This window comes from Rhinolophus ferrumequinum, assembly GCF_004115265.2.
Source record: "Rhinolophus ferrumequinum isolate MPI-CBG mRhiFer1 chromosome 15 unlocalized genomic scaffold, mRhiFer1_v1.p scaffold_54_arrow_ctg1_1, whole genome shotgun sequence".
Classification (NCBI taxonomy): domain Eukaryota; kingdom Metazoa; phylum Chordata; class Mammalia; order Chiroptera; family Rhinolophidae; genus Rhinolophus; species Rhinolophus ferrumequinum.
The window spans coordinates 10,392,800-10,405,139 of NW_022680357.1; the positions used below are offsets into that span (position 1 = coordinate 10,392,800).

The 12,340-nt window shown below is 48.0% G+C and overlaps 1 protein-coding gene across 3 annotated transcripts in view; it reads right to left on the reverse strand.

The window, feature by feature from the left end:
* TVP23A (trans-golgi network vesicle protein 23 homolog A) overlaps positions 1-12,340 on the reverse strand; it is a 26,139-nt gene extending 13,799 nt beyond the window's left edge. The window contains exons 1-2 of one of the 3 annotated variants that reach the window (XM_033101623.1): positions 12,178-12,340; positions 11,844-11,923 (exon numbers count right to left, since the gene is read on the reverse strand). In XM_033101623.1, the coding sequence (XP_032957514.1) occupies positions 11,844-11,917 (74 nt within the window). In that variant the 5' untranslated portion in view covers positions 11,918-11,923; positions 12,178-12,340. Of the gene's footprint in view, positions 1-11,843; positions 11,924-12,152 lie in introns of all 3 variants that reach the window. The other 2 variants (XM_033101622.1, XM_033101624.1) reach the window with 2 other exon arrangements.

Below are 12,340 nucleotides of genomic sequence, written 5' to 3' on the forward strand. Positions count from 1 at the left end.
GACGATGAGTCAGGGCTGCTTCAGTGCACACAGCCAGGGGGCGCCATTCAGTCATGTTCCCTAGAGTAGTGTAGTAGACGGCTGCATGGCCGTGTAAGCTGGTGGCAGTGCCAACTGCATGGAGTTGCTGGGAATATTACCTGAGAATAATAGTGCCTGTAAAGGTGGTCGGCAGCAAAGGTGCCATAAATGCCAGCTATTCTCAGAAATAACTGCATCTGTGCTGGGGAGTGATCATTCCTTTTGTATTTTAACAAGCAGATCACCGGTCGCTTGTTAAAAATGAAGATTCTATTTAGGGGGTCTGGAGGACCTGCGAGTCCGCATTTGAATAAGCACCCAGGAAATGCCGGTGCTGCTGGTCCCGGCACTACCCTCAGGGAGGAGGGGATAGCTGTGTAACAAGCACCACAAACCGGGGAACACAAAACAACAGAAATTTCTCTCACAGACTGGAGGCCGGAAGTACAAAATCCCAGCTCCCATAGGGTTGGTTCCTTCTGAAGGCTGTGCGACTCTGCCCCAGGCCTCTCTCCCACCTTGCGATGACAGCTGGCACCCTCGGTGTTCCCTGGCGTGTAGCTGCATCATTCCAGAGTCTGCCTGTGTGGTCACATGGCCTTCTCCACATATGTCTTCACGTGGCTCTTTTTATAAGGACACCAGTCATATCAGAGTAGGGACCAACCCTTCTCTAGTGTGACCTCATCTTAACTAATTACATCCACAATGACCCTATTTCCAAATAAGGTCACATTTGGGGATCTCAGAGCTTGGGACTTCAGCATATCTTTTGGGGGGAGGCTACAAGTCAACCCATAACACCTGCCATGGGACAAAGAAAATAAGTGAGGTAAGAAGGGGACAGAGAGCCGTTCTGCAGATGAGGACACGGATGCTCAGAAAGGTGAAGTGACCTGCCCCCGGGGGGGGGGGGGGCAGAGGAGCACCGCCCTCCAGCTGCACGTCCTGGAGGGAACTGTCTGCCCGAGGGGCATCTTTTCTAGTTTGCACGAGGGCACCCTATAGGCTAGCAGCTGCTCTCCTGGCAGAATAAGCATGAGATCCAAAGTCCTCATCAATCTCAGCCTGGAGTTTCCCACAGATCAACTGCAAGGGACATGTGCTTGATGACAACTGTGATGCCTAAAAACGTGGCCAAGAGAAGATCATAAGCCCTGCTTGATGCACTTCTAGCCCTAGAGTCAGAGAGCTGACTCAGGAGACAAATCCAGACTGTGGCTTCTAAACTCCATTCTCCCAAGGAGCCAGGGCTCCTTGGAGAAAAGGCCATTCCAGGTGCAGATGGAGAAATGCATACGATGAGGCTGGGATATCGACACACCCCAGGTAGCAAGGAAGCTATTCAAGACTACGAGTCAGGTCAGAAAGACTCAGAAGCCAGCTGGAAGAGGCTCCCACTGGCAAAGGTGGGACGATTTGAGTAGTAGTAAGAATGTCTTAATCCATGAGTCATGTGATGCTTAAACGAAGCCCTCAGTGGTCACCTGTGGGGGCTGCTGGGGATGACCTCATTACTTGAAAACAGAAAACATGAAGGGTAAGAATCAAGCATCTATTATGCTTTTTCTCTATAAAGTAGATCTTGCAATGACTAAATATTTGAAGCAGGGGAGTTTCTCTTTGTAGATAACTTCAGCTCACAAATGAAGGTGGAATGATAGAATGCCACCGTGCCACAACCCCTAATGAATTCAAGAGTAGCAACTGAGGAGAACCAGGCACTAGGCAAACACACCAGAACCACCCAGCTCAGCTAATCCCAGATCCTGACCTTCAGGCACAGTATGCGATAGAAACGTTTGTTATCTGAAGCTGCTAAGTTTGGGGTAATTTGTTATGCAGCACTAGCTAACTAATATAGGCTGTAATATTGAAGAGTTTTAACTCTGTGTAACCCATGTTATGGTTTGTCAGGTGGTTTCCAAGGGCAGGAAGGACAAGATGAGGTTCCTCCAAGAATCCAGGTGATAAAATGAAGAGTCTCAGGCTTACTTGAAGACATTTGGGTGTGGGGGAGATCATGAGGGCAGCTGCAGTTACACTGACCTCTTTTAAACAGGAGACTCGGAGTTTTTAACTGGGGAAGAGAAGAAAAGCAGAGAAGCCAAGGACCGACGTTCCAGAAGGCTGGAGTGGAAGTCAGCCAGCAGGAAAGTACGGAGAGCAGGTGGCACCTCAGAGAGGTTGAAGAAGGTAAGGAAGCTGGATTCTTGTTTGTTTTCACCATTGTTATGAGTGGGCTGTTTGTGTGTGGGTTTTTTGGCAATAGAAGTAGAAAGTAGAATTCACCTGTTTATGTGTTTTTGTTTCTGAAGAGCTGCTAGTATTTGAAGGCATCAAATATTAGCTCTTGTGTGAACTTGGGTCTGTTCCCTAGCTCCCGGTAGCTTCAGTGTCCTCATCTGCAAAATGGAGAGAATCCTGTCTTTGCTTGCATTTTCATTTCTGACCATTTTAATGTGTCTGGAATCAGAATGCACCCACTAATGGTTGCAAATATCAATATGGTATTTATTTCCCACCCCCAAGAGCTATCACAGAACCATTGTGCTTTAAAATGTTAGCATCTTAGAAATAAAGAGCTCGACTTACGGTTTATTTAATGGGAGAATTGAGTAAAATCGTATTAATTCATTCAGCAAACACTAATCACTACCACAGCCTGGCCTGCGAGAGCCCCGTTAAACTGGCATCTTCGTTCTTTATAATAGTCTGTGACATTTTAAAAAATGTATTTGTGCTTTCTGGTAACAAAAGGATGTTTCAGCTTCAGCCAGACTGGTTTCTTTCCACCTCAAGAGTTGGCAGTGGCTCCTCTCTAAGGAGCCCTAGGTTCTTTGGGTGGTGAAGGAATCGAAGACCAAAATCTAGGGGCTGGGGTGCAGGTAAGAGGAGGTGGAGGGCAAAAAAAAAAAAAAAAAAGTGCCATTTCTGGGCCACTTTTGGTAGTGACAGAGCTTGGGGGTTAAATGTCCTTTTAGAACACATCGTTTCCACAGTATTTCTGCTTAAAACCATAACCGGGATCTAATCATGAGAAATATCAGACCCAGGTTCAGGTATATGCCTCAAAATAGCTGGCTGGCCTTTACTCTTCAGAACTGTCCATGTCGTGAAAGATAAAGGCTAAGAACTGTTCCCGAAGGACTAAATGCAATGGGTGAGCCTGGACTGGATTGTGAACTGGGGGAAACAGGACACTGGAATATGGACTACAGATAAATTTCTCAGGTTCACTAGTACTCTGCTTACATAAGAGAATGTTCTGTTCTTAGAATACACCTTGAAGTATGTAGGAGTAAGGGAACATGGCGTGTGCAACTTATTCTCAGAAAACACACACAGCAAAGTGTTAACAATTGGTGAGTTAAAGTGACGGGTGTCAGTTCTTTGTACTATTCTTGCTATTTCCAGTAAGTTTGAAATTGTTTCAAAGTAAAAAGTTTTTTCAAATTCTTTTAAGGACATTGATTCAAAACATTATTTGTTGCTGTGTTTTATGATTTTTTTCATCTGGGGTTTCATCAGCCAAAACTCCCTGACATGCTGAAAGCAGAAAGTTTTGTAATTGCCATACATGTATATTTATTGTTTGCAGATGAATCTGATACTCAAAACAATGACTAATGCTGAAATTGAAATTGTAGTTTAAATTGTCCAAGGACATAGAATTAAGTTCATAATCAACATGTAAATGTCTGAAATTGATTTTCAAAATTGTTGAAGCAATATGTGAGTTGGATTCATTGGCTTAAAGTGGTGACACGACATTTATTGAGCACCTGCTATTCACCAGGCACTGTGCTACATGCAGGCCAAGTGCAGTGAACAGAATGGACGAAGTCCTTCCCTCACAGGCGTCACCATTCTCCGGGGGGAGGCAGAGAAGCAAACGGGCAACTTCAGCTCAGTGTGAAAAGTGTCAATGGGGTAAGCAGTCAGGATCGAAATTTTCAACAACTTGTATGGACATTGGTGCCGGGTCCCACCGGCTGCCCCTGCTGTCCCAGGCGCTAACTCTTCAGTTACAGGAGCAGGACAGGGCATCCATGCTGATATTTTAAGAACCCCCAGATGTGGACGCAGCAGCTGGTCATCAGGCCTGGGGTCTGTGGGGGCTGAGAGGAGGGGGACCTCGCCCAGGGTAGGGGATGCAGTAAGGAGGATGAAGATCTAAAGGACATGAGGTGTTTTGGGGAGCGAGGAACAGTTCTGGAATTAGATGATGATGGTTGCACAACTTGGTGAATATACTAACCACCACTGAGTTTTCCACTTCGGAGGGGTGAATTTTATGGTGTGTGAGTTATATCTCAAGTAAAAATGAATGAATTTTTAAAAATATTTTACGACCTAAGGATAAATTTAAGCAGCAGAAAGTGAAGCGTATACAAAGGCCGGGGATGAGCAGGAACGCAGGGCCTCAGGGTAAAAGGGCTTGGATGGCCACCGCAGCCTAACCCCCAGGGCGGGGTCCTCGCACACAGGCCCGCCATCACCTGGGGGCGGCTTCAACGCGTCTGGGGAGCAAACCACAGCATTAGAGAGGAATTCCAACTCAAAGTTTCTTGCACTCCCGGAAGTGTAGAAAATGCTATTGTTGGAGTAATGTTTACTCCCCACTGTCCCTGAGGGGTGGGGGTAGGGGGCTGCGAACTCAGGTGTTTGTAGGACTGAGCTGGGCTCGTAAATAAGTCACCCGGTTGAGTGATGGTTGGAGTTCACCCAGAAGAGGCAGGTCCCACAACCCAACTCGGCCCACCCTTCCAACTCCAATGGCTTCTCAAAAGAAGTCAGCCATCTGGACTTTTTAAAAGTGATTTTAAAATTGCATATTATTAAGTGAAAAAAAGCCAGTCTGAAAAGGTTACATACTGTATGATTCCGACTATACAACATTCTGGAAAAGGCAAAACTAAGGAGACAAGGGACTGAGTGAATAAGCAGAGGCCAGAGGACTTGGGGGGCAGTGAAACTACTCTGTATGATACTGTAATGGAAGATACATATCATTATACATTTGTCCAAACCCATAGAACCTACAACACCAAGAGTGAACCCTAATGTAGACTACGGACTTGGGGTGATCCTGATGTGTCAGTGTAGGTTCATCAGTTGTAGCAAATCTTGCATCTGGTGGGGGACGCTGACAATGGGGAAGACTGTGTGTGGGAAGGGGGAGGAAGGTATCTGGGAAATCTCTGTACCTTCCCCTTAATTTTGCTGCAAACGCAAAACTGCTTTAAAAAGAAAGTCTAAAAAATAATACAACAAAAAAATGTATTGACATCAATAAAATTAACCATTTTAAAGTGAACAACTCAGTGGCATTTAGTACTTCACACTGTTGTTCCGAAACGTTTCCATCAGTCCAAAATGAAACTCCATACCCAGCTGGCAGTTTCTCCCCATTGTTCCCTCCCCACAGCCCCTGGAGACCACCACTCTGCCTTCTGTCTGTGTGGCTTCTCGTCTGAGTGAGTCAGATTTCTAATGTGATCTGTTCCAATTTTTAAATTCACATTCATTTAAAATACTTCCCCATCTAAGAGTATATCTGAGGCTTGGAGTTAGCGGGCTGACTGTCCCTTTGCAATTTCTATTCTACAGTATTTTAAAATCCAGGGGAGACACACATCTGTATTGAGATTCGGGAAAAATGTGAGGATCCATTAACACGATTTGTGGCTGTTTCTGAGTCATTCTGGAAGCCTCCTTGCCCCAGTAATGAGTAAGGAGTGAGTCACGGGCCAGGGAACAGCCCCAGGCTGTGCCCCTGCGAGGATTTCCTTAGGGCTGGGAAAGGGCCAGTCCTGGGGCTTTTTCTCTTGGGTTTCAATCCAAACTGATTTAGTTGGTGTTTACTAAGGAAGTACCATTGGCATTGCTTGCCAGAATATACAGCTAAGCCTTGTATCAACACCTACCCCCACCTGAATGAGCGTCACACACACACACACACACTCACATACACACACACACCACTGTGAGCATTCCCTACTTATCCAGAAATGGACAATCTGGAAAAATATTCCCAGTCACTCAGAGCACAGCAGAATCACATAGCAGGAGCCTTTCACACCCATCTCAACACCTGCTGAGTCAGCATCTTCAGGGATAGAGAACCTCATGTTTCGGCCCTTGGTTCGAGCTCCCCTGGGAATGCAGAGCCCTGAGACGTACATCTGGGACCCACTGCCTTTAACCATCTCCCTCCAATCTCAGAAGTTCCAGACCTTCAGCTGGCAGAATTTGGACAAAGGTCACTATAAGTCAAGTTCCCATGTGTGTCCCTGGAGCTTAGCCACCAGCATCTCTCACTCTGGCCCCCTCATCAGCCTGCTAACAGACTGTGCGGCTTCCATGCTCGCCCTACAGGCCACACGCAGTCACAAGCAGCTTCCTCAAATGTCAAGTGTCAACCAGATCATACCTGTCCCCTGCTCAGATCTCTCGAAAGATTGTCCATCAAAAGCAAACAAAATCCCAAATTCCCCACTGGCATCTCCAAAGCCCTCCACCTCCTTTCCTCTAACAAATCTCCAGTGTGTCTCCTCCTCCCTCTCCCACTTCCCATAGCTTGGCCTGGTTCCAACAATCCCTAGACTATGCCTCACCTCAGGGCCTTTGCACTTGTTTTTTCCTCCAGAACTCCCTTCCTGTGGATCTTCCCATACCTGGCTCCTCTTCTGCATTTGGGTCTCAGTCCAGATGCACCTCCTCAGGCCTCCTCTGAGCCCTCCATGGTTGAAAGTAACCCCTTGACCCCTTTTTCTTACATTCTCCTTCGTGGCACTTACCACTCTCTGATGTTACCTTAATATTTAGATATTTGCTTATACATGTTCACTGCCTTCCCCCTAATTAAAATGTCAGCTCCATGAGGACAGGGACCAGGCCGGTTTGGTTTTCCTGTGTTCCCTAACACAGTGTTTGGCACACACAGGTCCTTGAACATTTTTGTTGATTTAATGAATAAATGAGTGAGCAAAAGAATAAGCCAGTGGTTCTCAAAGGGGAGTTGATTTGGGGGCCCCCCCAGAATGTCACAAGCAGCAGTGCTGCCACTGGTATCTGGTGAGTAGAGGCCAGGAATGTGCCAAACAGCCTCCAATGCTCAGGACGGCCTTTGCAACAAGGAATGTCCGGCCCCAAACATCAAGAGCATCAAACCGGGAATAAATGAATGAGTGACTTAAACACTCCAGATCCGTGCAGTCAAGCTGTCCAATCAAGGAACCTGACCAACGTCCCCTTCTCGTCACCACTTCCTTGATTGTGTGGGTCACAGTTCAGCAGAAATCTCGCTTTAGTGATCTGTTTGTTGGGATGGCTTATGCAACCAATTTCATATTAACAAGGAAAAAATATAAATAAGGGGAAGTTAAGCAGCTGTAAATGTAAGGAGTTAATTTCAAAATATGTAATTCCGTGTCTTAATCAGAGAGAACTGAAATTTGTCTAGTTCCCCGATTCTGCGGGTTATTTTCCTTGGTAATCGTGGACCTTCCTTAAAATTGAATAATCAGCTCTTGGTGAGACCTGTTTATGTTGTTATATTCCTGTATTTTTACAATAGATTTTAGAGTGGGGAGAGGCAGTGTGACTTGTTTCCCAAAATCACTGGGGCCAGGGGAACCTCAAAAGGTGAGGAGTCCTCACTGATTGCGGCAAACAGACTTCCTGGAATAACAGCAAAGAAAAGCCAAACTTCTCCTCTTGGGCACTTAGGAGCGTGATATTGTGTGTCACAGTTTGAGATGTGCTTGTGTTGATTGTTGAGAATAATGGCTGGTCACCAGGCCCCTCTGTACCTTCACCTGCCCCCCTTACCCCCCCCACCTGCTTCCCATGGGTCTGTGCCAAACACAGAGGTGTCAGGAAGGCTCTGAATTCCTTCAAATGCAAATTTAACTGATCCCAATCCAAACCCCAGACAGAGAGCAAGAGAGTATAAGTCAGGGTTCTCAACCAGGGCCGACTTTGCTCCTTGGGGACATTTGGCCATGTCTGGAGTCACAGCTGGGGGGAGGGGAGCGGTGGGGAGGGACAAAGCAGGTGCTACTGGCATCTAGTAGGTAGCAACCAGGGATGCTTCTAAGTCCTCCATGCACAGGACGGCTGCCACAACAAAGATTTACACAGCACCAAATATCAACAGTGCCAAGGCTGAGAAAGCCTGCTCTAAATAGTGGAAGTAATTCTGTATTCTTATTGACACAAGGAAAATATAAAGTACTCCTCAGAATAAGCATAAGATGGAATCCCTGGAAATGCTATTCCCACAGCAGAGCTTGCCCCCTAAGCACAGGGTAATATACGATACGGAACTCTGGAGCCAGACTCTGAGGGTTCAAATCCCCATCCTGCCACTTAATAGCTGGGATGTTGAACAAGTCATTCAGCTCCCACTTTCCCTCCATTTCTTTAATCTTGAAACTGATAAAAACCATAGAAGCTACTTCATAGGTTTGTAATACAGATGAAATGAGTAATTATAAGTAAAACACCTAGAATACTGCCTGCATATAGTTAAGTGCTAGGTTAAATGTTTGCTACAATTATTTTTCCTTCAATATAACTTCCCTTAAAACAGAGCCAATAATTGCATGCGTGGCTCATTTTGAGAAACAGCTTTTGTATCCAACATGGGAAGATAAATTGACAGTGAAAGACTTCTTGAAAGGAAAAAATGTTATTCTCCTTGACAGCCTAGTTAGGGATTTGCAGGGGTAGTTTTGATTCCATGTGATTGTTGTCTTGGGACCTGGATCCCACTAACACCTGCGACCAGAGGACAAAGTTCTTCTCATGTGATGCCCCCTGGGCTGAATGAGGACCAACCATGAAACACTGGCCAAACCAGCCTTGACAATCGAGACCAAAGTCAGACCCAACGGATCTGTCCGGGGCAAGAAGAGATCATCCTACTTTGAGTCCAAATGAATTTTGTGAAGATGGTGCCTTGAAAGCATAAATATAACTTTCCCCGAGGGTCAGTCTCCAGCTCCAAGGACAACCCCACTGGGACATCCTGTTCCAACTGAAGATATGCCTCTACCCCAGTCCTGCCCACAGACACAGGACACGGAAGTCCCACTTATGGCCAGATAACAGGTGCCATTTATGAAGCCCATATGAGCTGTTAGGGGGGGTCCCATTGGTCTCGTTACCTACGTTTGTCACCTGATTTAGTCCTCTTTACACAACCATGTGATGGAGCTAATATCATCCCCATTTTACATATGAGAACATACGGGACCTGGAAGGTGCCCTGACTTGTTCAAGGTCACTGTGAGTAAAATAAAAGGTTAACATCAGGCCAGCTTGGGAGTGACCTGGGTGGAAGGGCCCCTGGGTTGGAGGAACTGTGAGCTGGCAAGCAGGCTCTGGATCTCAGCGAACAGAATCATAGAAAAGGTTTGCAGCCAAAGAAAATTAACCAAAACCAAAATGTTTTAAAAAGGTTTGCAGGAAATAGAGGCTGCAGCTTCCAGGTGACTCAGAGTGCACCTGGCCATGCAGGTGACAGAGCACAGAGAACTGTGTGGAGTCGGGGTTGATCTCCCGATGACATGCAGATGCTGTGTCGCCGCCCTGTATCCTTCTTTAGAGCTAAGTAAGATTCTGATCATGTCGCCGCCCTGCACAAATCCCAGCTCCAGAACTGTGCTCCCCAACATGTGCCTATTTAAAATTAAAATGAAATACCCAAGTTTTTGTCCCGCGGTCACATGAGCCACATATCAAGTGCTCAGTAACCACATGGGGCTGGTGGCTACCATATTAGACAGCACGGACATAATACATTCCCATCCTTATAGAAAGTTCCAGTGGACAGCGCACCTCCACAACTTCACGGGGTGGCCCTAGCCTCTGCCCAGACCACTCAGTGACCCACTCTCATCTCTAAGCCTTTGCACGTCATGCCCTTCCCTCTTTCCCTGCTTAGCTAACTCCTATCCATCCTTCATCCTTCAGGTCTCAGCTCAGCTGTCACTTCCTCCCCGACCAGGGTCAGTGCCCAAGCTTTTGCCTATCACAGCACGTAAAACCCCAAGTTGTAACAGCCAGGGGCAGGCCTATACCCCCACATCACTGGTTTTCCCCTGGGGGCAAGTTCGCCTCCTGGGGGACATTTAGCAGTGTCAGGAGACATTATTGCTGGGGTGCTACTGGCATCTGGTGAGTAGAGGGCAGGGAGGCTGCTGAACATTCTGCAATGCACAGGACAGCCCCCCAGCAAGAAGCCTCCGGCCCAGAGTGTCAGCAGTGTCGTGACTGTCCATCTCTGTCTAGATTGGACAACTCCATAAAGGCTGGGGGCGTGTCCTTATGCCGCGTATCCCCAGCCACCAGCCCCGAGATGGGTATAAAGGAGGTGCTCACTAAAGACTGAACACACGAGTTTAGATGTTCTATACGACTCTTTCCCCAGGATTCCAGTTCTCTTACAGTGTCTTTCCTTAAAGACAATCATTGGTCAGTATGGGAGGATGAATAATGGCCTCCCAAAAGATCCGGGTCCTAATCCCTGGGAACCGAATGTTACTGCAAATGGCAAAAGGGGCTTTGCAGATGTGATGAAGGATCTTGAAATGGGGAGATTATTCCAGATTATCCCAGGAGGCCCTAACTGCAATCACAAGTAGCCCCATAAGAGGAAGGGAGGGAGATTTCATGCAGAGCAAAAGACGATGTGAAAATGAGCAGAGAGATGAAGATGCTGCACTGCTGGCCTTGAGGATGGAGAAAGGGGCCCCAAGCCAGCAGCCACCGGAATCCGGAAAAGGCAAGGAACAGATTTTCCCCTGGAGCCTCCAGAAGGAGTGTGGCTCTGCTGACACCTGGTTTCAGCCCAGTGAAACTGACTTTGGACTTCTGGCCTCCAGAACTGTGAGAGAATAAATTTCTGTTGTTCTAAGCCACTCAGTTTACGGTAATTTGTTACCGTGGCCCTTGGAAACTAATACTGTCCTATTCCATTCTGGGGTTTTATTGGCTTTGGATCAGAGAATTTAAAAGGAATGGCATTTAGGTGCCAGGCCCTCATGCCTAGATGGCTGGAAGGAGAGATGGGGCAGAAGCAGGTGAGGGAGTGTGGCTAAGCTCCATAGCTTATTTCCAGACGTGGCAGCTGCCTGGGTCATCAGCAGTCATGTTTATGGCCATTCTTCACCCCTGAGTCCTGCTGCTTTGGGGGATGCTGAAGGTCTCAAGCAGGCAAGTGACTGGACCCAGCACACTACGTCTGTCCGACCAGTGCTGAAGCAGTGATTAGAATAAAAATTCCAGTCCTTGGACACCTCTCCAGCTTCCTGCCTACCTCTTTCTCTTCTCCCACCACCTTGCAGACACAGAGGCCTTTCTCTGACCTTCCAGCACGGCCTTGGTGCCTTGGCACCTGCTGTTCCCTCCAAGTGGAACACTCTTTCTCCAGGGTCTCCCATGACTGGATGCTTCTCATCATTCAGGTCTCAGTTCAAATGTCACCTCCTCAGAGAGACCCTCCCTGACTGCGCTAAGGCAAGCTAATTTCTTTTGCATCACCCAGTTGATTTTCTCTCAGCTCTTCTCCTGCTAATTATCTTGTTAACGTCTTCGTTTGCCTGCTCAATGTTGTCCCTTCCCACCCAGACTGCAGGCTCCAAGAGGGCAGGGCCTTGTCTGGTGTGTCCGGGATATGTCCCTAGCCCAGGCCAGGCAACACTGGGTGCTGACTACATTCTGAATCAATGAGCAACTGCATACGTGAGTGAACGTGAATGGATGAATATGCAGCTTTGGGGGATGTCTCCCCAAAGCCAGTCTCCACATACCTGACCTTGGCTTTCCGAAAGGCCAGCTCCTCTTCGTTGCCAAAGTCCAAGGACACATCCTCAGTGTCGTCCATCAGGGCCTGGCAGGGACACCAAAGGCCAGTGTCAGGCCCCACCCCGACCGCTGGTGGGCCCTTCCCCTGAGGCTGTGACTCGAGGCCTTCTCCACCCTTCTGCCCATGTGGGGTCCAGCCCAGGCCCAGGCTCCGGCTGGCGCATCCTTCCTCCCCGCCCCCCTTCTCCGAGCGCTCCCGCAGGCTCCTCCCTTCCTCACCACCATCCTTCCACTCCCAGCATCCCCGGCCCTACCTGCTTCATTCTCCCAAGAGCCCACCTGGAGCCCAGACCTCAGGCTCCGGTTCCGCCCCTCGCCGCCGAAGAGCTAGGATGCTCGGCTGGCCCCTGGTGGCGGGAGGGTCGGAACCTGAGCCCCGCGGTGCAGCCTCCGAACAGGTCCCCGGTGGGGGCGGGGCGCGCGGGGCCCAGAGCGCAGTCGC